This window comes from Erythrolamprus reginae, chromosome 6, assembly GCF_031021105.1.
Source record: "Erythrolamprus reginae isolate rEryReg1 chromosome 6, rEryReg1.hap1, whole genome shotgun sequence".
NCBI lineage: Eukaryota > Metazoa > Chordata > Lepidosauria > Squamata > Dipsadidae > Erythrolamprus > Erythrolamprus reginae.
In genome coordinates this window covers 5,411,441-5,437,329 of record NC_091955.1, presented here as the reverse complement: position 1 = coordinate 5,437,329, position 25,889 = coordinate 5,411,441, and the positions used below count along the sequence as shown (strand labels likewise).

Below are 25,889 nucleotides of genomic sequence, written 5' to 3'. Positions count from 1 at the left end.
GGAGATCAATTCTCTAGCTCCTCCTTGGATTCGGAACAAGAGTTAATGATACAGCCACGCATGCAGAGAGCGATGCATAGGCAGCAACAACTGAGAGATTATTATCAAAGAAAATGAGGCCACCTGTGGTTGGGTGGGGCTGTGGTCATTAGCGAGGCTGCTATTTGGCCATTGTGGAGGATTATCTGTTCATTGTGTTTCGTGACTGCTTTGCTGACTTTGACCTTTTGTGTGCTGATTTTTCCCCGCTTTGAAACTAAACCAGAGCAAAGTGTGTTTCGCTTTGTGAAAGAAGAAGGACTGTGAATTGCCTCGCAGCTGCAAGCTAAGTATCACAGGACTGATAAGGGACTTGTACAAATTGCCAGTTTCTTTGGAGACGAGGGCTCTTTGCTATACCAAAAGAGGGCTTCGTTTAAGTGAATTTTCACTATAAAGAACATTGTTTTGAATTTTCAAACATGCGTGTGTCTGAAATTTGTACCTCTGAATTTTTGGGAGGAGTCTACCAGAGAGCCCGACAGAACAGTAACGTGGTTGTTAAAATGAATCCGACTTCCCCACTGACTTTGCTCGAACAGAAGGTCGGCCTCTAGATACCGCAAACCGTTGTAAATGTGAGTCAGTGGCCAAGCTTATAAATTTTGACCGTGCGACCATACGAGCAAAGGCTGCAACGGTCAAAAGGGTGGGAAAATATATTCACACAAGTCGCCTTTTTTTTTTTTTTTTGCGGTCACGTTGTCGCTCCGAAGGGTCACTAAATGAACCGTCGTAATCCGAGGACCACCTCGCACGCCAATTACCTGCTGATCCCTCTGTTCATTAAAGCACACGGAGAGCTGGTAGAAGAGGCAGGTCTCGAACGCTTCCTGGATCAGCAGGTTAGCAAACCAAGGGGAGGAGTCGAGGATGGTTGCGATCGTTTGGAAGCCCTGCAATGAAATTTATGTAATAAATGGAAATGTTGTCATCGGCTCAAATGGATCAAATGGACCTTCTGTCCCCTGTCCAATTGTCTCTCCTTATCTCATTTATCTTTTCTTCCTTTCAAATATGTTCACCTATACTTTTATATCTTTTCTTCTATTCGTCTCTTTAGTTATACTGTGATCCCTCGATTTTTGCGATCTCGATTTTCACGAAACGCTATATCGCGATTTTTCAAAAAATAATAATTAAGAAATACTCCCCGGTTTTTTTGCTATACTGTACCACGGTTTTTCTCACCCGATGACGTCATACGTCATCACCAAGAGTCACTTCTCTGTCTCTTTTTTTCTATCATTTCTCTCTCTCTTCCTTCCACTCTTCTCTCTCTCTTTCTTCCTCTCTCACACTCTCTTCCTCCCTCTCTCATCTCTTTCGGGGGGGGCGGCGGGCGGGCGGGTGCCTACAGGGGACGATGGCCGCCAGCGCTGGACTCGGCGGTGAGAGGGGCGGTAGCAGTGAGCGGGCGGGCGGGCGGGCAAGCGGCAGGCGGGCGCTTACGGGGAACGGGGGCCGCCAGCGCTGCTGCAGGAGGACTCGGCAGTGAGAGGGGCGGTAGCGGCGAGCGGGCGAGCGGCGAGGAGGCTGGAGGCGCTGCCATTGGCCAGGAACATGGCGCTGAACAGGAACCACTTGCCCGGTGGCGGGGTTGTCCCGCCCCACGGGGAAAGTAACCGGAGCCGAAGAGGCGCTCGGCTGGCAAGGGGCGGCAGGAGGGAGAGTTTGGCAGGGCGGGGTGTGTGTTTGTGTGGTGGGGGAGAGCTTGCGTATCTTCGGGGATGGCGATACGCAGGCGGAGCGTTTCCATCTGCTCCGCTGGGACGGGCACCTCTAAGCCCAGTGTCTGCTTTCTCTCCCCGGGAACCGCCTGCTTTCCTCCATTTCGAGCGGGGCTCCCGGGCTCCCGAGTACATGCGTCTTTTCCATCACCCGGAGGAGGAGTGTGACTTCTGCCCAAGTGTTAAAGAGGCCGTGGAGGGCTTAACCCGCGTCGCTTCCTCCCTCCTTGCCATCCCCGGGACTTCGACTCTGGGTGGGGAAGGCGGTGATAGCGGCAAACGGCGGACAGGCAAGCGACAAACGGCGGCCGGGCGGGCGGGTGAACGGGCGAGCGGCGAGCGAGCGGCGAACGGCGGGTGCTGGGGGGGCGGGGGCAGCCGGCATTCAAAGCAATCTGTCGGCTTCCGCACTCTTGTCGCTCCCTGCCTCCACCATCTGCGCATGCGCGGCCATGGTGAAAAGGCGCGCATGCGCAGATGGTGTTTTTACTTCCGCACCGCTATATCGCGAAAAATCGATTATCGCGAGGGGTCTTGGAACGGAACCCTCGCGATAATCGAGGGATCACTGTATTATTACATATCTTTCTCTTCAATGTGTATTATGTATTGGACTAACTAACTAACTAACTAACTAACTAACTAACTAACTAACTAAACTAAACTAAACTAAACTAAACTTAAATAAAATAAATAAAATAAAATAAAATAAAATAAATCATTCCTAAATCTGGAATGGAGAGTTTGAGGTTCAAACATTTCTCAGCTGGTTCCAATGTGGGCACATTCTACCACGGACTTAAATTGAGGATTATTAGCTATGCATTAATTGGATCAGAATGGAATGGAAGAAGTGATGCCCTGCTAACAGAACGGTATGGTGTTACGTTCTGGTACCGATTTTCAGGATGTGTGCGCAGCTGCACGCCCTGACGAGTGCATGCCCGACCCTGTGCGGGATTTGGCTGCTGTGCATGTGCCGAAAGCGAAATCTCATGTGAAGATGCTCATGTGGGCCAAATTTCTATGATTTTTGGTGATTTTATTGCTTCCATGCTTGCCAAAATCTCATTCGCGCTTACTCGCACAAGATTTCACTTGCTGCGCATGTGCAGAAATCAAATCTCATGTTGATGGGCGTGCACCAGTGTGCCGAAAATGGAAGGCCTTCATGGAAGGGAAGGGAAGGGAAGAGAAAAGAGAGAGGAGAGGAGAGGAGAGAATGGAAGAAGAGAAGAGAAAAGAGAGAGGAGAGGAGAGGATGGAAGAAGAGAAGAGAAAAGAGTTAGGAGAGAGGAGAGAATGGGAGAAGAGAAGAGAATATGGAAGGAATGAATAAAGAATAGAATAGAGGAGAGGAGAGGATAGTAGAAGAGTAGAGAAGAGAAGAGTAGAAGAGTAGAGAAGAGAAGAGTAGAGTAGAGAAGAGTAGAGAAGAGTAGTAGAGTAGAGTAGAGAAGAGTTGAGAAGAGTAGAGTAGAGTTGAGAAGAGTAGAGAAGAGTAGAGAAGAGTAGAGTAGTAGAGTAGAGTAGAGAAGAGAAGAGTAGAGAAGAGTTGAGAAGAGTAGAGTAGAGTTGAGAAGAGTAGAGAAGAGTAGAGAAGAGTAGAGTAGAGTAGAGTAGAAGAGTAGAGAAGAGAAGAGTAGAAGAGTAGAGAAGAGAAGAGTAGAGTAGAGAAGAGTAGAGTAGTAGAGTAGAGAAGAGTAGAGAAGAGTAGAGTAGAGTTGAGAAGAGTAGAGAAGAGTAGTGTAGAGAAGAGTAGAGAAGAGTAGAGTAGAGTAGAGTAGTAGAGTAGAGAAGAGTAGAGAAGAGTAGAGTAGAGTAGAGTAGAGTAGAGAAGAGTAGAGAAGAGTAGAGTAGAGTAGAGAAGAATAGAATAGAGTAGAAGAGTAGAGGAGAGGAGAGGAGGAGAGGAGACAGAGGAGACAGAGGAGGGGAGAGGGGAGGAGAGGAAAGAATAAAGGGAAGGGAAGTTGAAGAAGCAAAATATCACCAAAAATATCTCTTGCAAGATTTCGGCACATTTTTACTTTCTGTGCATGTGCAGTAGCAAAATCATACACTCATGTTGTGTACACAGAACACCAGTAGCAGAAGCTAAGAGCAATCCACCCCTGTTCAAAACCTCCAGTGATGAAGCACCCACAACATCTGGAGGCAATGATTAATTGTTCTGACTGTCTGGAAATCTCTCCTTAGTTCTAGGTTGCTTCTTTCCTTGTTTAGTTTCCACCCATTGCTCCTTATCCTGCCCTCAGGTGCTTTCAAGAATAGCTTGACTCCTTCTTCTTCCTTGTGGCAACCCCTGAAAGATTGGAAGACTGCTATCGTGTCTCCCCTGGTCCTTCTTTTCATTAAACTAGACATACACAATTCCTGCAACCGTTCTTCATATGTCTCCAGTCCCCTAATCATCTTTGTTGCTCTTAATTTAACACAAAGAGGGGGGAAAAACATCAAATATTTGAACGTCAGTTTCCCCCCAAGAATCTTCCTGCCTGTTCTGTCTGGGTTCCCCCAGACCTCAACACCAACTGGAAAAAACAGCCAGACACTCTGGTAAAAGCAAAAGTACTTTATAGCTGGAAAAAATAAACACAGAGGAAAACCTGTTCTTCCCAACAGACAGGCTATAAGACTTTACAGCAGAGTCTTGATGTCCAGACAATACAGCAAGCTTCTTGCTGGCACACCCACCCCAAGGTTTCAGTAGTCAAAGGCACAAACCAGGATTCCAAGACGCCAAAGTTCACAGCCAGGTCCCAGGACTCCCAAAGATAATACTCCACAAGCCAGGAAGGGTGGGTCTGCCTTTTAGCCTTTCCAGAGAGCACCACACCCAAACCCAGCTGTTGCCTCTTTAGTGCTGAAAGTACCTAGCCAATTGGTCCCTTCGCTGTGTAGCTCTTCTCTGTCGCAGATCAATTATGGCTTGTGCATTTTCCTCTAAGGAATCCAGGCTGCTTGCTGGGGAGAGCTCCCTCTGGGGGGACTCTGGCTGTCCTCCCTCCTCCCCAGCCTGGGATTCCTCCTCCTCGTCTGCCTGCCCCTCCTGTTCCTCATCCTCCCCCTCTGAGCTGGAAACCGACAGAAGATCAGCCGTTCCCTGAGGGGCCTCAGACGGAACCACAACACTGCCCGAGTAAGTCTTGCATTTGTACATACCTGAGCCTGAATCTCGTCAACGTCCTTAAAGCGTCGTAACGTCGAAACCAAAGGGGAGGCCAAGGCGTAGAAAGTAGCCGTGCGTAAGATCTTTTCCGATATCAAAGATCCCAGAAAGTTTAAACCTAAGCGCTGTATTTCTAGGAAAGGAAAGAAAGTTGGGAATATGACAACGGAAATAGCAGAACTGGCCTGTGGCCTGTGGATGTTTCCGCCATCTCCACCTCCACATTCCTTGGGGCAGGAGCTGGACCACAACACAAAATAAAAAGAGTTTCTGCTTGCCTTGATCATCTGGATACATCTGTAGGGTGTGGAGCAGGGTATCTGCCATTCCTAGGTTAGATAACATTTGTAATAAAGTCGGACGGTCTCTTATAGTGGACAGTATTTGAAGCCCACATCGTTGAATGCCGGGATTTCCAATAAACTGAAAGCCAAAAAACAGACGGTTATATTCATGTTTACATAAATCTTCAATTTAGCATTAAAATTTAGACTTATGTACCTCTTCACGGTGCTTTACAGCCCATTCTAAGCGGTTTACAGTATAGACCCAACAATCTGGGTCCTCATTTTATCGACCTCGGAAGGATGGGAAGCTGAGTCAACCTTGAACCTGGTGAGATTCGAACTGCCGAACTGCTGGCAGCCGGTGATCGGCAGAAGTAACTTGCAGCACTGCACACTCTAAACACTGCACCACCGAGGCTTTTTATTGAGCCTCGATACAAAGGCAGACAATCCTTGATTTGTGACAATGCATTTAGTGTCCATTCAAAGTCGCAACTCCAACTGTTTTTCACACTTATTATTAAGTTGAACAAAACTCTGCCTCAGCAACAGGAGGGTATCCAGCCAGTAAAATACTCAAAACACTACTTTATTTATTTTATTTTATTTATTTGTTATTTATAGTAATTTATACAAACATTAGAAAGTAATGATAGAAACATAAAAGACTGACGGCAGAAAAAGACCTCATGGTCCATCTAGTCTGGCCTTATACTATTTCCTGTATTTTATCTTAGGATGGATATATGTTTATCCCAGGCATGTTTAAATTCAGTTACTGTGGATTTATCTACCACGTCTGCTGGAAGTTTGTTCCAAGGATCTACTACTCTTTCAGTAAAATAATATTTTCTCATGTTGCTTTTGATCTTTCCCCCAACTAACTTCAGATTGTGTCCCCTTGTTCTTGTGTTCACTTTCCTATTAAAAAAACACTTCCCTCCTGAACCTTATTTAAGCCTTTGACATATTTAAATGTTTCGATCATGTCCCTCCTTTTCCTTCTGTCCTCCAGACTATACAGACTGAGTTCATGAAGTCTTTCCTGATACGTTTTGTCTATTTGCAAAAAGCTAGTAACAGTGTAGAAATACATTGTCGTAGATTACATCATACCAAATGGCTAAGCCATGGAGAAATATCGGTAGCTGAGGAAGCAAGTTGTTGCTACAGTTATGCTCATTTTTGCTTGACTCCTCCAGGCAGTGCAATCTGGGGTTGTTGTTTTTTTGCATGATTTTCCCTTGATTTTTAACATTTTAATATAGTTTGGGTTTTTTCCCCTGATTTTGTTGTGGTTAGCTCTGGCCCAGCTCCTGCCCCAAGGACTGTGGATGTGGGGGAGACATCCACATGCTGCAGGCCTGTTTTGCCCCCGGTGGAATCTGCTGATGAAGGCTCCTCTGACCAAGAAGACATGAGTGACAGGGAGGAGGAGAGTGGGGCAGACAGCTCAGAAGGAGATCAATTCTCTAGCTCCTCCTTGGATTCAGAACAAGAGTTAATGATACAGCCACGCATGCGGAGAGCGATGCACAGACAGCAACAACTGAGAGATTATTATCAAAGAAAATGAGGCCACCTGTGGTTGGGTGGGGCTGTGGTCATTAGTGAGGCTCCTAGAAATAGCAGCCTGTGGGTTTGGCCATTGTGGAGGATTATCTGATCGTTGTGTTTCGTGACTGCTTTACTGCCTTTGACCTTTTGTGTGCTGATTTCCCCCCGCTTTGAAACTAAACCAGAGCAAAGTGTGTTTCACTTTGTGAAAGAAGAAGGACTGTGAATTGCCTCGCAGCTGCAAGCTAAGTATCACAGAACTGATAAGGGACTTGTACAAATTACCAGTTTGGTTGGAGACGAGTGCTCTTGGCTATACCAAAAAAGGGCTTAGGTTAAGGGAATTTTCACTATAAAGAACATTGTTTTGAATTTTCAAATGTGTGTGTGTCTGAAATTTGTACCTGTGAATTTTTGGGAGGAGTCTACCAGAGAGCCCGACAGAACAGATTTATTCTGGGTTTTTTTCTGATAATTCCCTGATATTTCCCGAACTGCCGATTCCCCTGATAATTCCCTGCTTTCCCTGTTTCCAGGTTTGCTGGACACCCTGTTATTTACCCGTTATAATCAGCTTGTAGTATTGAAAAAAGTTACCTATTAAATATATGCCCACTATGACAAAATAGATGTAACAAAACCGAACACTTACCGTGTTCAGAGCACCAAGGACAAGGGAAGGACCTCCTTCTAACAAAAACTGACTTTTCATCAGGGTTAGCCTGTTTTGCTGCTTGGTGTCTTCTGAACCAACCTGTTCAGAAGTTTTCAGCCCTCCTGCAACACAGATGAACCATTTGTAAAAGCAATTATTGTATTTGAAATGCATCAAAGATACATGCCTGCCAACACTTATTGTTTCATAGTTCAAAATCTCATGCAATATGAACACAGTAAAAATCTTTGGAGTTAATTTTTAATTATTTAATGCTTTTCAACAGATTTCTAACCAAGGTTTTATTTCTAACCAAGGTTTTATGTTGGAGACATCTCAAAGGAGGTGACCGGCCAATCATTTTGTGCTGACAAATAGTTTTAGGAAATAAGTATAGAAAAACAAATTGAACCATGACACTTCAACTCTAATAGGTTTAAAAGAAAACCATTCAGTGATTCGGTAACAAGAAGAGTTACGGTAAATATGGACTAAAACAGAAAGAAACATAGAAACATAGAAAGAGAAAGGAAGAGAAAGAGAGAGAGAAAGACAGACAGAAAGAAAGAAAGAAAGAAAGAAAGAAAGAAAGAAAGAAGGAAGGAAGGAAGGAAAGAAAGAAAAAGGAAGGAAGACAGGGGAGGGGTAGAGAACGGTAAAAGAGAGAGAAAAGAAGGAAGGAGGAAGGAAGGAAGGAAGGAAGGAAGAAGGAAGGGAGAGGGAGAGAGGAAGGAAGGAAAGAAAGAAAGAAGGAAGGAAGGAAAGAAAGAAAGAGAGAAAGAAAGAGAAAGGAAGAGAGAGAGAAAGAAAGAAAGAAAGAAAGAAAGAAAGAAAAAGGAAGGAAGGAAGACAGAGGAGGGGTAGAGAAGGGTAAAAGAGAGAGAGGAAAGAAGGAGGGAGGAAGGAAGGAAGAAGGAAGGGAGAGGGAGAGAGGAAGGAAGGAAGGAAAGAAAGAAAGAGAGAAAGAAAGAGAAAGGAAGAGAGAGAGAGAAACAAAGACAGAAAGAAAGAAAGAAAGAAAGAAGGAAGGAAGGAAAGAAAGAGAGAAAGAAAGAGAAAGGAAGAGAGAGAGAAAGAAAGAAAGACAGAAAGAAAGAAAGAAAGAAAGAAAGAAAAAGGAAGGAAGGAGGGAAGAAAGACAGGGAAGGGATAGAGAAGGGTAAAAGAGAGAGAGGAAAGAAGGAAGGAAGGAAGGAGGAAGGGATGAAGGAAAGAAAGAAAGAAAGAATGAAAGAAAGAAAGAAAGAAAGAAAAAGGAAGGAAGGAGGGAAGAAAGACAGGGAAGGGATAGAGAAGGGTAAAAGAGAGAGAGGAAAGAAGGAAGGAAGGAGGAAGGGATGAAGGAAAGAAAGAAAGAATGAAAGAAAGAAAGAAAGAAAGAAAGAAAGAAAGAAAGAAAGAAAGAAAGAAAGAAAGAAAGAAAGAAAGAAAGAAAGAGGATATAAACCAGACCCTTTATTCATAGTACCTCATTTGGGTTAGTTTATGCTCCTATCTTCTGTAAGGAGAGGAAGGAAGGGATGAAGGAAGGAAGGAAGGAAGGAAGGAAGGAAGGAAGGAGGAAGGGATGAAGGAAAGAAAGAAAGAAAGAATGAAAGAAAGAATGAAAGAAAGAAAGAAAGAAAGAAAGAGGATATAAACAAGACTCTTTATTCGTAGTACCTCATTTGGGTTAGTTTATGCTACTACCTTCTATAAGGTGTCTTACCTGGAACCATGCAACGTAAAATTACTTTGAGTGCTTCTAACTGCACGGATGCCAAGCTTTTATGCTTCTTCATAGTCTTTATACACCCAGATGCAGCAGCGATCATGATATCCGACTGTAGGAAACTGGAAAAATAAATCACGGCAAGGCAAAAATACCAAAGTTGGATAAGTTGGGAATATTCTTTTAAATACACTTTTTTGACTAAAAAAAATTCGCATTGATTAGACTGATATCCGAATACTATATGTTAATTACTAAATAAATAATGTAGTTTAAGTTGATAATGTTGATAATGTTGATAAAGTTGATAATGTTATGAATATGTAATGACAGTACAGTGTTCCCTCGATTTTCGCGGGTTCAAACTTCGCGAATAGCCTATACCACGGTTTTTTCTGCCCGATGACATCATACGTCATCACCAAACTCATAATTTTTGCAAATAAATAACAAAAAAAATAATTATTGTTAATAAATAATTATGTTTATAAATATCAGGATCACTAAGTGTCTTATTCAATGGTGAGTTACCAGTAATAATGGTGAGTAAATGGTTGCTAAGGGAATGGGAAATGGTAATTTAGGGGTTTAAAGTGTTAAGGGATGGGTTGTGATACTGTCCATAGCCAAAAATAGTATACAGTGGTACCTCATCTTACGAACGCCTCTTCTAACAAACTTTTCAAGATACGAACCCGGTGTTTAAGATTTTTTTGCCTCTTCTTCCGAACTATTTTCACCTTACGAACCCAAGCAGCTGCTGCTGGAATGAAGGGGTTTCTTTCCCCCCCCTTTTTTGAAGAAAGAAAAGGGAGGGGTTGCTTGGAGGAGTAAAGATTTTGCATGCTTGCAAAGGCACTGAAACGGTGTCTTTTGGAGAAAGAAAAGGGAGGGGCAGCTTGGAGGAGTAAAGATTTTGCATGCTTGCACAGGCACTGAAAGGGTGTCTTTTGAAGAAAGAAAAGGGAGGGGCGCCCCCCTTGCCTTTCTTCCTTCCCACTCACCCTTCAGCCTAGCCTTGCTTCTTCCACCCGCCCCCTTTAGCTGCTCCTCCCTGCCCTCTGTTCGCCTCCCTTCTAAAGTTTGGGATTTTCCTGAAGGATTTGCACGCATTATTTGCTTTTACATTGATTCCTATGGGAAACATTGTTTCATCTTACGAACTTTTCACCTTACGAACCTCCTCCTGGAACCAATGAAGTTCGTATGATGAGGTACCACTGTATTTATTTCCGCATCTCTACTTCACGGAAATTCGACTTTCGCGAGCGGTCTCGGAACGCATCCCCCGCGAAAATCAAGGGAACACTGTGATTAAGTTGAGCCTAGCTGCTCCAAGACACACTAACAGAGTTGTTCAGAGTTTAGGTTTCGTTACCTTCCTTCGAAAGCGTGGTTCAGCAATCGGCAAGCGCTTTCTGCAATTTCGGGAGAATCTGACCGTTTCCGCATGATCTCCAGCACATTCATATGTATGCCCTTGGCCAAGAGAATTTGTCTGGCATTTGCTAGAGTAAGAAAAATAAAATAAAATAAATTATATACGAGGGTTGCCGAGAAAGTAATGCACCACATTTTTTTTCTCAGCCTACAGTAATGGTACGAATGTGAAACTTCAGATATCCAGTCATACCTCGTCTTATGAACCTAATTGGTTCCAGGGGGAGGTTCGTAAGACGAAAAGTTCGTAAGACGAAACATTGTTTTCCATAGGAAACAATGTAAAATGCCTATGTAAACTGCTTAGAGAGGACTGTAAAAGCACTATGAAGCGGTATACAGTGGTACCTCTACCTAAGAACGCCTCTACTTACGAACTTTTCAAGATAAGAACCGGGTGTTCAAGATTTTTTTGCCTCTTCTCAAGAACCATTTTCCACTTACAAACCCGAGCCTCCGAAACTGTAACCAGAAAAGGCAGGGAGAAGTCTCCGTGGGGCCTCCCTAGGAATCTCCTGGGAGGAAACAGGGCCGGAAAAGGGCGGGAGAAGCCTCCATGGGGCCTAAGAATGTTCTGGAAGGAAAAAGGGCCGGAAAAGGCGGGGCGAAGCCGTGGGTCCTCTCTAGCAATCTCCTGGGAGGAAACAGGGCTGGAAAAGGCCGGGAGAAGCCTCTGTGGGGCCTCCAGGAATCTCCTGGAAGGAAACAGGGCCAGAAAAGGCAGGAGGAAGCCTCCGCAGGGCCTCTATAGGAATTTCCTGGGAGGAAACAGGGCCTCCACCCTCCCTATGGTTTCCCCAATTGCACGCATTATTTGCTTTTACATTGATTCCTGTGGGAAAAATTGTTTCTTCTTACTAACCTTTCTACTTAAGAACCTGGTCAAGGAACGAATCAAGTTCGTAAGTAGAGGTACCACTGCAGTTAAAAGTCTGTAGAGATTCTCAGTCATTCTGGTCACATTTGTCCCAAAAGTGCTTTTTTCAGGAGGCAACTAGAATTTCTTGGGGGGGGGGGGTTCTTTTGTTTTGAAGATGTTTCGCTTCTCATCCAAGAAGCTTCTTCAGTTCTGACTAAATGGTGGGGGAATGGAAGGATTTATACTCCTTGCAGACAGCTGGTCATTTTCATCCTTTTAAGAGGGTCGTTGAGACGACCCTGAGCACACAGGCAACCCTACAACTGACCTCAACGTATTAACGGAGATTAGAAATGCCCCCACCCTCGTCTTTCGTAAATTACTCAAGACTCACTTATACCGCCAGGCATGGGGGAGTTGAGACACTTTCCCCCCCCCAGGCTTCTTTATATTTTGTTTCATGTTTGGTATGAATGTGCTGCTTGGTTTTTAAATATATGATAGGGTTTTATATGCTTCTTTTAATATTAGATTTGTTTTGTTATAATATTGTTTTTATTGTTGTGAGCCGCCCCGAGTCTTCAGAGAGGGGCGGCATATAAATCTAATAAATAATAATAATAAATTAAAAAGCTGGTTTTGCAATTCCATCCTTCCCCATTGAGGCATTATTCAATTTTTTTTAAATTTACCGTTTTGCTTCACGAGAGTAGCTAAGGCATTGGCGGCAGCCTGGAACACTTCTTTGGAAGTAGAATAATACATCAACATGGCTAGCATCATTTCTCTGTGCGCTGGGTACCTAAGACGAGCAAAATCACGGTTATTGCACAGGAAATTCTCTGAGTGGCTGTATTTTTCTGAGTATAAGATACACCGTTTTCCTCCCTAAAGGAGGCTGATCATTTGGGTTTGTCTTATACTCTGAATGTAGCTTTTCTTCCCCCAGCCCTAACTAGCTGCTAACGATCTTCCCAGCTCTTATCTTGCAGGCTCTTTCATTGTTTCTCTTTGCGAAGAATGTTTTCCAAGCTCTAAGTCTTTGCAGGGTTTTTTTCATTGCTCTACTTGCTCTAAGTTTCTTTCCAGCCCTAACCAGGTGCTAATGATGTTCCCTGCTCTTACTGGCTTGCCAGCTTTTTCATTGTTGCTCTCTGCAAATAATGTTTTCCAAACTCTGTCTTTGTAGGGTTTTTTTAACTCTACTTGCTCCAAATCTTTCTTTCCAGTCCTAACCAGGTGCTAACAATGTTCCCAGCTCTTACTGGCTTGCAAGCTCTTTCATTGTTACTCTCTGCAAATAATGTTTTCCAAGCCCTAAGTCTTTGCAGGGATTTTTCCATTGCTCTACTTGCTCCAAATGTTTCTTTCCAGCTGCTAATGATGTTCCCAGCTCTTACCGGCTTGCAAGCTCTTTCATTATTACTCTCTCCGAATAAAGTTTTTTTAAAGCCCTAACCAGGGGATAAAATAATGTGCTGGCTAAGGACACTAGCCTGAGAAATACCTAGTAAGCAGATTATTTTCCCTATTTTCCTCCCCAAAAACTAAGGTGTGTGTTATACCCCGAAAAACACTGTATTCCCCCCCGGAGATTAGAACTGCCCCCACCCTTGTGGTCTTTCATAAACTACTCAAGACCCATCTATACCACCAGGCATGGGGGAGTTGAGACACCTTTCCTCCAGGCTCTTTATATTTTATGTTTGGTATATATGTGTTGTTTGGTTTTCAAATATGATATGCTTCTTTTTTAATATTAGATTTGTTTCGCTATACAGTGATCCCCCAGTTATTGCGTTCCCGACCATTGCGAACAGGCTAATTTGCGATTTTTCAACCCGGAAGTCAAAACACCATCTGCGCATGCGTGCCCTTTTTTCTATGGGCACGCATGCGTAGATGGCACCTGGCAGATCAGCTGCTGGGCGGCTTCCCTGGGTCTTCCCCCTCTTGCTGGCGGGAGGGCGAAGCCCCCCCAGCACCCGCTCGCCCGCCGTTCGCCCAGCCACCCGCCGTTCGCCCGCCCTTCGCCCGGCCACCCGCCGTTCGCCCGCCGTTCGCCGCTCGCCCGCCCTTCGCCCTTCGCCCGGGAAGTTCGCCAGGAGTCAGCGGAGAAGCCGCGCGCCTGTTTTAAAAGATCGGAGGCGGCCTGAGGGGGCTTTCCAGCAACCCCCGAGCCCGGGTTGGGGGCTCGGGGGTTGCTGGAAAGCCCCCCCAGGCCGGCTCCGATCGTTTAAAAACAGGCGCGCCGCTTCTCCGCTGACTCCTGGCGAACTTCCCCGCTTTAGGAGCGCTACTTCGCGAAAACCCGCTCGTTGCGGGGGGTCCTGGAACGGAACCCCCGCAATGATCGGGGGATCACTGTAATATTGTTTTTATTATTGTTGTGAGCCGCCCCGAGTCTTCGGAGAGGGGCAGCATACAAATCTAATAAATTATTATTATTATTATTATTATTATTATTATTATTCAAAATTTCCGCTACCGGTTCTCCAGAACCTGTCAAAACCTGTTGGATTTCACCCCTAGCAAACAAAAACAATTTTGCAGTGGACAAAGATATTGCAAAAGATTACACTCAAGCCACTAACTTTTCTTCTTCATCCCCAATCTTCTCATTAAGAGCAGGTTGATACATCAGTAGGTTGTTCAAAGCCCAGCAAGCAGCTTCCTAAAGATAGAGAATAAAAAGTAATTGTTTGGCCAGCATTTTTCATTTCACAGCATAACTACCATATTTTTCGGAGTATAAGACGCAATCCTTTTCTCCCGAAAAGAGGCTGAAAATTCATGGGCGTCTAATACTCTGAATGCAGCTTTTTTCGAAGCTTTAAATTTAAGTCATATTTAACGCTCTGGTCCAATGTTTTTTACCTGTACATCTCTACTTCTTCTGTGAAATTTTAAGGCTTTATAACAGGCCTCCAGCCAATATAATTCTTCTTCGTCCTCCTCCTCTTCCTTTTTTTCTTCCAAATCTCTGTTTAAAAAGATGGTTTCCGCTTGGGAGAAAAAGGATTATTTATTCAACTTTGAAAACACAACCGTCTCTCTCCCTGTCTCTTTGTTTTTTACACTCCATCAAACTTTTATTGGTGGAAATGTTGGTCTAAAAATTGGAAATCAACAAATTTAATAATGCTTTTCGTCAAGTGTTTTTGAACAAATTAAGAAAATTATGTAATTATTCTAATTTATGGTGAGAGACTAGATGTAGATAGAAAGTGTTTGTTAATTTTAATGTGAGCAATATAAACGTATTACTTGAGTATTGGTCATATTTTTTTAAATTTCTTTCTCCACAATTGTCACATATCAATTAATGCACATGCCATAGAATATATTAATAATATACACAATTATACATTTTTATTAATCATTCATAAGTCAAGATCCTATTTAGCACCTATTTTATATTTCTGTTCATTGGTCTGTTTATTAAACTTTGAAAACACAACCATCTCGTTTAATTGTGGCAGCACAAGACAAGCAAAGTAAACACACAACCAACTTCATTCACAAACAACTCTATTTGTTTTTGAACCAAGATACAGTGAAAAAAACCACACACACACAAACACACAAAGAAACTTCCCCACCAAAAAAAAAAGCATTTTAACAGTTTGACTGGTTACTCTTAAAATTCTAAATTGATTTTTCTGAAAGTAAAAAAAAATTCCCTTAGGGCAACAAGACGTTACATAATTAAACGGCAGCACTAAATTACATTTCATGCCTTGGTTACAACGCTATTAATTTAAGCTCCGGCATTCAAGCCTGTCAACTTTGTTTTACTTTCAATCAGAATGAAAAACAAATTCCGGACCATCCAAGCTACATATAACAGAGATTCCGATTCAATACAATGATCATTATCACGACCTTAAAGAAATATAGGTATTATTATTATTATTATTATTATTATTATTATTATTATTATTATTTAGATTTGTATGCTGCCCCTCTCCGCAGACTCGGGGCGGCTCACAGCAATAATAAAAACAATGAATAAGAAATCTAATAATTTAAAGTCACTAAAAACCCCTTATTAAAAAGCAAAACATACACACAAACATACCATGCATAACTTATATAGGCCTGGGGGGAAAGGAATATCTCAATTCCCCCATGCCTGACGACAGAGGTGGGTTTTAAGGAGCTTACGAAAGGCAAGGAGGGTGGGGGCAATTCTGATCTCCGGGGGGAGCTGGTTCCAGAGGGTCGGGGCCGCCACAGAGAAGGCTCTTCCCCTGGGTCCTGCCAGACGACATTGTTTAGTCGATGGGACCTGGAGAAGGCGGACTCTGTGGAACCTAACCAGTCGCTGGGATTCGTAGCCCTCAACTTACAACGGTTCATTTAGTGACCAACGGCACTGGAAAAAAGTTTTCACACTGAAGATCGTTGCAGCTTCTTCATCAAAATTCAAATGCTTGGCAACCAACTCACACTTATGACGGTGTGATCGTCATAAGTGTGGGATCACGTGAGCCCCACTGGCGACCTTTTGACAATCAAAATCAATGGGGAAGCCCGATTTGCTTAACGGCTGTACTTCTGAGTTATAACTGCAGGGATTTACTTAATAACGGTGGCGAGAAAGGCTTTACAATGGGGCAAAACTCACTTAACAAAAGGTCTCTCTTGAGAACCAAAATGTTGGGATCAATTGTGTCATACGTCGAGGACTACCAGTATGTAATGGTGATTTTTTTAAAAAAATGAGTGGCAATCAGGGGTGAAATACAGCTGGTTCTGGAGAACCAGGAGCAGAATTTTTGAGTAGTTCAGAGAACCTGTAGTGGAAATTTTGAGTAGTTCAGAGAACCTGTAGTGGAAATTTTGATTAGTTCAGAGAACCGGTAGCAGAAATTTTGAATAGTTCAGAGAACCAGTAGTGGAAATTTTGAGTAGTTCAAAGAACCTGTAGTGGAAATTTTGAGTAGTTCAAAGAACCTGTAGTGGAAATTTTGAGTAGTTCAGAGAACCGGTAGCAGAAATTTTGAATAGTTCAGAGAACCAGTAGTGGAAATTTTGGGTAGTTTAGAGAACTGGTAGCAGAGGTTTTGAGTAGTTCAGAGAACCAGTAGTGGAAATTTTGAGTAGTTCAGAGAACAAGTAGTGGAAATTTTGAGTAGTTCAGAGAACCGGTAGCGGAAATTTTGAGTAGTTCAGAGAACCAGTAGTAGACATTTTGAGTAGTTCAGAGAATTGGTAGCAGAAATTTTGAGAAGATCAGAGAACCAGTAGTGGAAATTTTGAGTAGTTCAGAGAACCGGCAAATTGTAAATACCACCTCTGGATAGCCCCAGGAGTGGGGAGGGAATGAGGATTTTGCAGTATCCTTCCCCTGCCACACGCCTAGCTAGCCACACCACACCCACCAAGCCACGCCCACAGAACCGGTAGTGAAAAATTGGATTCCACCACCGGTGGCAATATAAATTCTCAATTCTGAACAGCAATAACTGTGAGAGAGATCTTGAAGAATGGCTGCAGGAACTGGGTATGTCTAGTTTAATGAAAAGAAGGACCAGGGGAGACATGATAGCAGTGTTCCAGTATCTCAGGGGTTGCCCCAAAGAAGAAGGAGTCAAACTATTCTCCAAAGCACCAGAGGGCAGGACAAAAAGCAATGGGTGGAAACTAATCACATAGAGAAGCAACTTAGAACTAAGGCGAAATTTTCTGACCGTTAGAACAATTAATCCATGGAACAATTTGCCTCTAGAGGTTGTGAATGCTCCAACACTGGAAGGTTTTAAGAAGGCTCTTCCAGGGGAAGAGCCTTCTCTGTGTCAGCCCCGATCCTCTGGAACCAACTCCCCCTAGATATCAGAGTTGCCCCCACCCTCCTTGCCTTTCGTAAGCTCCTTAAAACCCACCTCTGTCGTCAGGCATGGGGGAATTGAGATATTCCCTTCCCCCTAGGCTTATAAAATTTATGCATGGTATGTCTGTATGTATGATTGGTTTCTTAAATTGGGGTTTTTTACATTACTTTTAATATCAGATTTGTTCATATTGTCTTTTTACTGTTGTTAGCCACCCCGAGTCTACGGAGAGGGGCGGCATACAAATCTAATTAATAAATAATAAATAAATAAATAAACTATTCGTCTGAAGTGGTGCAGGGTTTCCTGCCTAAGCAGGGGGTTGGACTAGAAGACCTCCAAGGTCCCTTCCAACTCTGTTATTCTATTTCATAAGTCAACTGGATGTTTTAGAAATGCAATTTTAAGATTTCCTAGCCTGATGGGAACTGAAAAAGTTACAAGCCAATATTTGGCGGGTTGCAGAAAGAGGAAGTTTAAAGGTTTCTTTTTTAGTCTAGATTTATTTGTGGGTTTGTTAAAAAAAAAAAGGCCTGAAGATTTTTTTTCTCCTGGGGTTCATTTAGGGTATTCAATTTTCTTTCACTTCTCTACCTAAGAACCTAAGAAGAGCCCTGCTGAATCAGGCCAAAGCCCTTTGAGTCCAGCATTCTGTGTCCCACAGTGACCCATATATTGTCAATGGGGATCTTGAGCAGAAAGAGAAGGCAAGACCCTCCCTTTCCCTTGACCCCCAACAAATGGGACCAAAGGGAACCCTACCTGCCTCAACCAACATAGAAGCGGCACATGGACATCCGTTTCAATAACCATCGATACACTTGGCATCCATGAATCTGTCTAATCCTGCCTTGAAGCTATCAAGACTGACAGCTGTCACGGCCTCTTCTGGAAGTGAATTCCATCAATCAAGTACCCTCTGGGTGAAGAAATATTTCCCTTTATTTGTCCTCGCTTTCTTACCTATGAGCTTTAGGGAGGGCCCCCTCATTCATTCATTCATTCATTCATTCATTCATTCATTCATTTATTTATTAAATTTGTATGCCGCCCCTCTCCGTAGACTCGGGGCGGCTAACAACAGTAATAGAAAAAAATAATGTACAATACAAATCTAATAATTAAAACTAAAAACCCATAATTTAAGAAAACATACACACAACATATCATACCTAAACAGTATAGGCCTGGGGAAGTTATCTCAGTTCCCCCATGCCTGACGGCAGAGGTGGGTTTTAAGGAGCTTACGAAAGGCCAGGAGGGTGGGGGCAGTTCTAATCTCAGGGGGGAGCTGGTTCCAGAGGGTTGGGGCCGCCACAGAGAAGGCTCTTCCCCTGGGCCTCGCCAAACGACATTGTTTAGTCGATGGGACGCGGAGAAGGCCAACTCTGTGGGACCTAATCGGTCGCTGGGATTTGTGTGGCAGAAGGCGGTCCCGGAGATATTCTGGTCCGATGCCATGAAGGGCTTTATAGGTCATAACCAACACTTTGAATTGTGACCGGAAATTGATCGGCAACCAATACAGACTGCAGAGTGTTGGAGTAATGTGGGCATACTTAGAGAAGCCCATGATTGCTCTCGCAGCTGCATTCTGCACGATCTGAAGTTTCTGAACACTTTTCAAAGGTAGCCCCATGTAGAGAGCGTTACAGTAGTCAAGCCTCGAGGTGATGAGGGCATGAGTGACTGTGAGCAGTGAGTCCCGATCCAAATAGGATCATCCTTGTATTGTGTGATAGAGAAAAGAATTTTTCTCTATCCACCTTTTCTATCCCATGCATGATTTTATACACTTCGATCAAGTCAACCCTTAAACGCCGTCTTTCAAGGCTGAAGAGACCAAGGCGTTGCAACCTGGTTTCATAAGGGAGGGGCTCCATTTCTTTGATCATTCTTGTTGCCCTTACTTACTGAGCATAGCCAAGCAACTAAGGCCTGCTGCTTGCAGCTTCTCATTTTCAGGGTACGTTTCTACTGCGGCCACGACCACTTCGTGTACAGAATTCAACACGAGGATATTGAAGAAGTTTTCTGTGGGAGATTAAAAAACAATAATAATTGGAACCTGGGTGTACACCAGAAAGTTATCTGACACAGAATTGTCACAGAAAAAAAAATTTTAATCCCCCCAGCTGAAAATGATTTTCAAAGTGTATTTGGGTGAGGAATGAGGCGATATAATTTGCAATAATTAAGAATGGCACCCAAGGGAAAGGGAAAAATAAATAAACTTGGAGAAAGCACCAAGCAAGTGTGTGAGATTTCGGCGGTTTTTCTCTTTTCATATCTGCTGAATGACTGAATAGGAATAGAGATTGTTTGCCCCATGCTAAAACCTAGCACGATTTTGGAAATGCAAGGAGGGTGGTGGGGGTTTTTTTTAAGTTTTGTGGTAGATGAAATTTCATGCCCCACTTCCCCTCCATGTTTTTTTCATAAAACAAGGACACTGTTATTTTCTCCAAGTACGAAAAAATATACAAGTTGGCAGCTTTAAAATGAGTCAAATCTGAAATCTTGGGGAGAAAAAATACTTTCATTGCATTTGATCCTGCTTTCTGTTATGGATAATCTATTTGAAGAAGTAGAAGAATCCCAGGAGCTGTCAAAGGTTAGACAGACAGATGATAGATAGGTAGGTAAATAGATAGGTAGATGATTGAGAAGTATGGTTTGATGGATGGGAAAGTAGATGCATGGATGAGTAGATAAGTGAGGTAGGTAGGTTGGTTGGATAGACATAGATAGATAGATAGATAGATAGATAGATAGATAGATAGATAGATAGATAGATAGGCAGGCAGGCAGGCAGGCAGGCAGGCAGGCAGGCAGGCAGGCAGGCAGGCAGGCAGGCAGGCAGGCAGGCAGGCAGGCAGGCAGGCAGGCAGGCAGACAGACCGACAGATAGAGAGACAGACAGGCAGAGACAGACAGACAGATGTAAGTAGATAGGTAGATGATTGAGAGGTATGGTTTGATAGATGGGAGAGTAGATGCATGGATGAGTAGATAAGTGAGGTAGGTTGGCTGGATAGACATAGATAGATAGATAGATAGATAGATAGATAGATAGATAGATAGATAGATAGATAGATAGATAGACAGACAGACAGACAGACAGACAGACAGACAGACAGACAGACAGACAGACAGACAGACAGACAGACAGACAGGGATGGAAGGGTAGGTAGGTAGATAGGTTGGATTGATACATTATAGATAGATAGATGATAGATAGATGATAGATAGATAGATAGATAGATAGGTAGATAGGTAGATAGGTAGATAGATAGATAGATAGATAGATAGATAGATAGATAGATAGATAGATAGATAGATAGATAGATAGATAGATAGATAGGATAGATAGACAGAGTGACATAGAGGGGATGAATGGATGGACAGATGTATAATGATTGGTAGGTAGTAAGTAAGTAGATAAGTAGATAATAGATATGGATAGATGGAGGGATGGATAGGTAGGTAGGATGGATCGATAGATGACAGACAGACAGACAGACAGATAGATAGATGACAGACGGACAGACAGACAGATAGATAGATATGGGTGGGTGGGTAGGTAGGTAGGTAGATAGACAGACACAGACAGACATATATGGGTATACAGGTATGGATGAATGGACAGGTAAGTAGGTAGGTTGGAGAGAGAAAGAGACACAGAGAGACAGAGGAAGAGAGAGAGAGAGAAACAGAGACAGAGATGGATGAGGTAGATAGGCAGGTAGGCAGACAGATAGGCAGATAGATACGCAGTGGGTGGATAGATAAAGATAGATACCTAATGGTTCAGAAAGAAGTTTTATTATGTGTACAGAGTTTCCCCTATGGCTCTTTTTGCATTATTCCTGTTCCTGGCAAACCAAAGGAGGCAGGGTCATTTTTATTCAGGACTCACCCAGGGTAAGTTTGTGCAGCAGGCAGCAGCTGGTTTCCTGAATCGGTTCAGAAGCGGGGAAGGCTTTCATCATCTCCACTATGATATTGTAACACCGCACATTTCCAGACATGAGAACTTCTGCATTGCTGACTAAAAACAGCATAGAAAGGAAATTGAGTAAGAAGAAAAAAAACCATGTATCCCGTTTGTGCAGGCCAACGTTTTTAAAATTATCGTTCAAAATCCTTGAACTATTTGCAAAACGATGCTGCCTTTTACCGACAAGATGCATTAATTAATAAAATAAATAATAATAATAATAATAATAATAATAATAATAATAAATTTATTGTCATTGTCAAAAACAACGAATTGTCATTGGCAACGAAAGTCGTGTGACACCCAGAGACCAGTCCCACCCTACATAAAATCAGAATAGGTAAATTTAAAAATAGAATAAAAAATAGAATAAATGTCCCACCCACTACAAATCCCCACCCTGAACCACTCAACCAAAATAAACAATTAGAAATAGTTAACATAATGCCATAATGGCTAATAGGCAATCACTTAAATATGAGCCAGCAGTATGTGGCAACTGCTAAAAAAAGTCAATACAATCCCAGGCTTCATTAACAGAGGGACAGAATCAAAACCATATGAAGTGTTAATACTACTTTGTAAAGCCTTAATAAGATCACACGTGGAATATTCCAGCCAGTTTTGGTCACCATGATATAAAAAAAGATGTTGAGACTCTAGAAAGAGTGCAGAGAAGAGCAACAAAGATGATTAGGGGACTGGAGACTAAAACATATAAAGAATAGTTGCAGGAACTGGGTAGGTATGTCTAATTTAATGAAAAGAAGGACCAGGGGAAACATGATAGCAGTGTTCCAGTATCTCAGGGGCTGTCACAAAGAAGAAGGAGTCAAGCTATTCTCCAAAGCAGCTGAGGGCAGGACAAAAGAAGCAATGGGTAGTATCTAAATAAGGGTAGAAGTAGCTTAGAACTAAGGAGAAATTTCCTGATAGTTAGAACAATTAACCAGTGGGACAGCTTGCCTCCAGAAGTTGTGAATACTCCAACCTAGATGTTTTTAAGAAGATGTTGGATAGCCATTTGTCCGAAGCAGTGTAGAGTCTCCTGCCTAAACAGGAGATGGACTAGAAGACCTCCAAGGTCCCTTCCAACTCTGTTATGATGATGATGATGATGATGAAGTTAGATAGATAGATAGATAGATAGATAGATAGATAGATAGATAGATAGATAGATAGATAGATAGATAGATATAGATAGGCAGACAGAAAGGAAGGAAGGAAGGAAGGAACAAAGGAAGGAAGGAAGGAAGAAAGAAAGAAAGACAGAAAGACAGACAGGGATGGATAGATGGATGGATGGATGGATAGATAGATAGATAGATAGATAGACAGAGATAGATTGATGGATGGATGGATGGATGGAGAGAGAGAGAGAGAGAAATAGGGATGGAGGGATGGAGGGATATGGATAGACAGACAGACAGAGAGATAGATAGAGAGGGATATATGATGATAGATAGAAGAAAGAAAGAAAGAAAGAAAGAAATGTACGCATACACACAAGAAAACCGAAGCTGCATGCACAGTGCATTAGTAGCAGTGGTAATAGCAACCTGCCCCCGTTACTGACTCATGTATTCATTCACCCAGCAGTATTTTTTCACAAGATAACCCGACTTACGTGGTCCAGCTAAAACATACAACGATCGAAGGGCAAAACAGAGGACATTTTCCTTCTCGGGGAACTTTTTAAACACTTTTAGTAGGATCAAGTGATCGTTGTCTTCGACAAATTCAACCAGCTGCTCCTCGGGAACTGCATTACAAACAAGACAAAGGCATGAAACCTAGAAACATAGAAGACTGACGACAGAAAAAGACCTCATGATCCATCTAGTCTGCCCTTATACTACTTTTTGTATGAACGGAGACCTTTGCTTCGATAACAGAATTAATAACACATTCAAAACTCAGAAGGTACAAGGAGTAAAAACCAAAGTCTCTGCCATTTATTATTATTATTATTATTATTATTATTATTATTATTTATTTATTTATTTGATTTGATTTGATTTGATTTGATTTGATTTGATTTGATTTGATTTGATTTGTATGCCGGCCCTCTCCGAAGACTCTCATTTGCTGTGTTGTACTATGTCAGTACAACACAGCAAACGAGATCACTATGCTGGATTTCGTATTTCATCACCAGTCGGGCGCTTCCCAAGCACCTAGGACTGTGTGATGTAGCGGCAAATTATGTTTGCCAATCCCAGTCAAGCGGCCTTTTGCAATTGACAGATGGAGATTTTGTCAATTCCGGTGGTTTTCAAATGTCCGCTGAGATCCTTTGGCTCTGCGCCCAGCGTGCCAAGTACCACTGGGACCACTTTCACTGGCTTATGCCAGAGTCGTTGCAGCTCGATTTTTAGATCTTCGTATTTCACTAATTTCTCTAGCTGCTTCTCCTCAATTCTGCTGTCTCCTGGGATTGCGATGTCGATGATCCATACTTTCTTTCTCTCCACGCTCACAATGTCTGGTGTGTTATGCTTCAGAATTAGGTCAGTCTGAATTATTATTATTATTATCATCATCATCATCATCATCATCATTATTATTATAGAAACATAGAAGTCTGACGGCAGAAAAAGACCTCATGGTGCATCTAGTCTGCCCTTATACTATTTTCTGTATTTTATCTTAGGATGGATCTATGTTTATCCCAGGCATGTTTAAATTCAGTTACTGTGGATTTATCTACCACGTCTGCTGGAAGTTTGTTCCAAGGATCTACTACTCTTTCAGTAAAATAATATTTTCTCATGTTGCTTTTGATCTTTCCCCCAACTAACTTCAGATTGTGTCCCCTTGTTCTTGTGTTCACTTTCCTATTAAAAACACTTCCCTCCTGGACCTTATTTAACCCTTTAACATATTTAAATGTTTCGATCATGTCCCCCCTTTTCCTTCTGTCCTCCAGACTATACAGGTTGAGTTCATTAAATCTTTCCTGATACGTTTTATGCTTAAGACCTTCCACCATTCTTGTAGCCCGTCTTTGGACCCGTTCAATTTTGTCAATATCTTTTTGTAGGTGAGGTCTCCAGAACTGAACACAGCACTCCAAATATGGTCTCACCAGCACTCTATATAGTGGGATCATAATCTCCCTCTTCCTGCTTGTTATACCTCTATCTATGCAGCCAAGCATCCTACTTGCTTTCATTATTATTATTATTATTATTATTATTATTATTATTATTATTATTATTATCATTTAGATTTGTACGCTGCCTTTCTCCGAAGACTCGGGCGGCTAATATTTTATATTCTTTCTTCAATAAAGAAACTCAAAAAAAAAAAAACCCAACCCTGTGAGATCGAATAAAAAATTTCTCCACGCTCTGCTTCTTTCTCAGCCACTGTTGAGACAACTGGACAAACTCAGAGCTGCATGAAAGTATAAATTTGAAAACTTTTGATAAGCTGCTCCAAGAAACTGTAGTAGTAGATGAAAGTGACTTCATGGCTAAACCTGCCAGACACTTATGAATAGTTCATGCTCCTTAAATGCCACAGAGTGGATATTTTTTTTCCTTCTTTATTGAAAGACAGAACGTTCCTAGTGTCGTAGGACCTGCTCTTCGGATAGTTGTCCTGATTTATAAAATGCTTTTAAACCAACAAAAGCTGAAAGAGTTGAAGAACACCAAGTATTGCCCACAAGATCATATGCTGCAACGTCCTGCCTGTCAATGACTACTTCAGCTTCAACCGCAACAACACAAGAGCACGCAACAGATTCAAGCTTAATATTAACCGTTCCAAACTTGACTGTAAAAAATATGACTTTAGCAATCGAGTTGTTGAAGCGTGGAACTCATTACCGGACTCAGTAGTGTCCACCCCTAACCCCAAACATTTCTCCCTTAGACTATCCACAATTGACCTCTCCAGGTTCCTAAGAGGTCATTAAGGGGCGTGCATAAGTGCACTGGTGTGCCTTCCGTCCCCTGTCCAATTGTCTCTCCTTATCATATATCTTTTCTTCCTTTCATTTATCTTCTCCTCTATTTTTATATCTTTTCTTCTATCCTTTTCTTTATATATAATACTTCACGTCTATTCTCTTCAATATGTATTGTGTATTGGACAAAATAAATAAATAAAAAATAAATAAAATAAAATCTTCTTGATCCAAAGCACAACCTTATTTGCCTGATTAATTGTGTAGTCTAGGCCAGTGTTTCCCAACCTTGGCAACTTGAAGATATCTGGACTTCAACTCCCAGAATTCCCCAGCCAGCATTCGCTGGCTGTGGAATTCTGGGAGTTGAAGTCCAAATATCTTCAAGTTGCCAAGGTTGGGAATAACACTGGTCTAGGCCATTTCTTTAAACCACAAAAACATTTTAACACGGCTGTTTTGAGAATCTCTCGAAACACCATTCCCTCTCAGATCTTTTGGTGGCCTTGCAAATATACTTAGAGGGCAACCAGTAACCACATGGGGGGAGGGTCGTGGGGGGGGGTAGTAAGTTTATGCACTATTAATTGAATACTTAATAGGTTTTTTAATTGTCCTTCCTTCTCTAGTACCTTAGTATGATCCTCATAGTTCCCTCTAAGCTGAGCAGTGAGCAATCGCTCACT

At 42.4% G+C, this 25,889-nt stretch overlaps 1 protein-coding gene across 1 annotated transcript in view; it reads right to left on the bottom strand.

The window, feature by feature from the left end:
• LRRK2 (leucine rich repeat kinase 2) overlaps positions 1-25,889 on the bottom strand; it is a 102,441-nt gene that overhangs the window by 66,008 nt on the left and 10,544 nt on the right. The window contains exons 6-17 of the mRNA XM_070755149.1: positions 22,915-23,049; positions 21,207-21,338; positions 19,202-19,321; positions 14,328-14,455; positions 14,045-14,124; positions 12,143-12,252; positions 10,530-10,659; positions 9,149-9,273; positions 7,438-7,562; positions 5,220-5,364; positions 4,935-5,074; positions 807-935 (exon numbers count right to left, since the gene is read on the bottom strand). Coding sequence (XP_070611250.1) covers positions 807-935; positions 4,935-5,074; positions 5,220-5,364; positions 7,438-7,562; positions 9,149-9,273; positions 10,530-10,659; positions 12,143-12,252; positions 14,045-14,124; positions 14,328-14,455; positions 19,202-19,321; positions 21,207-21,338; positions 22,915-23,049 — 1,499 coding nt within the window. The remainder of the gene's footprint in view (positions 1-806; positions 936-4,934; positions 5,075-5,219; positions 5,365-7,437; positions 7,563-9,148; positions 9,274-10,529; positions 10,660-12,142; positions 12,253-14,044; positions 14,125-14,327; positions 14,456-19,201; positions 19,322-21,206; positions 21,339-22,914; positions 23,050-25,889) is intronic.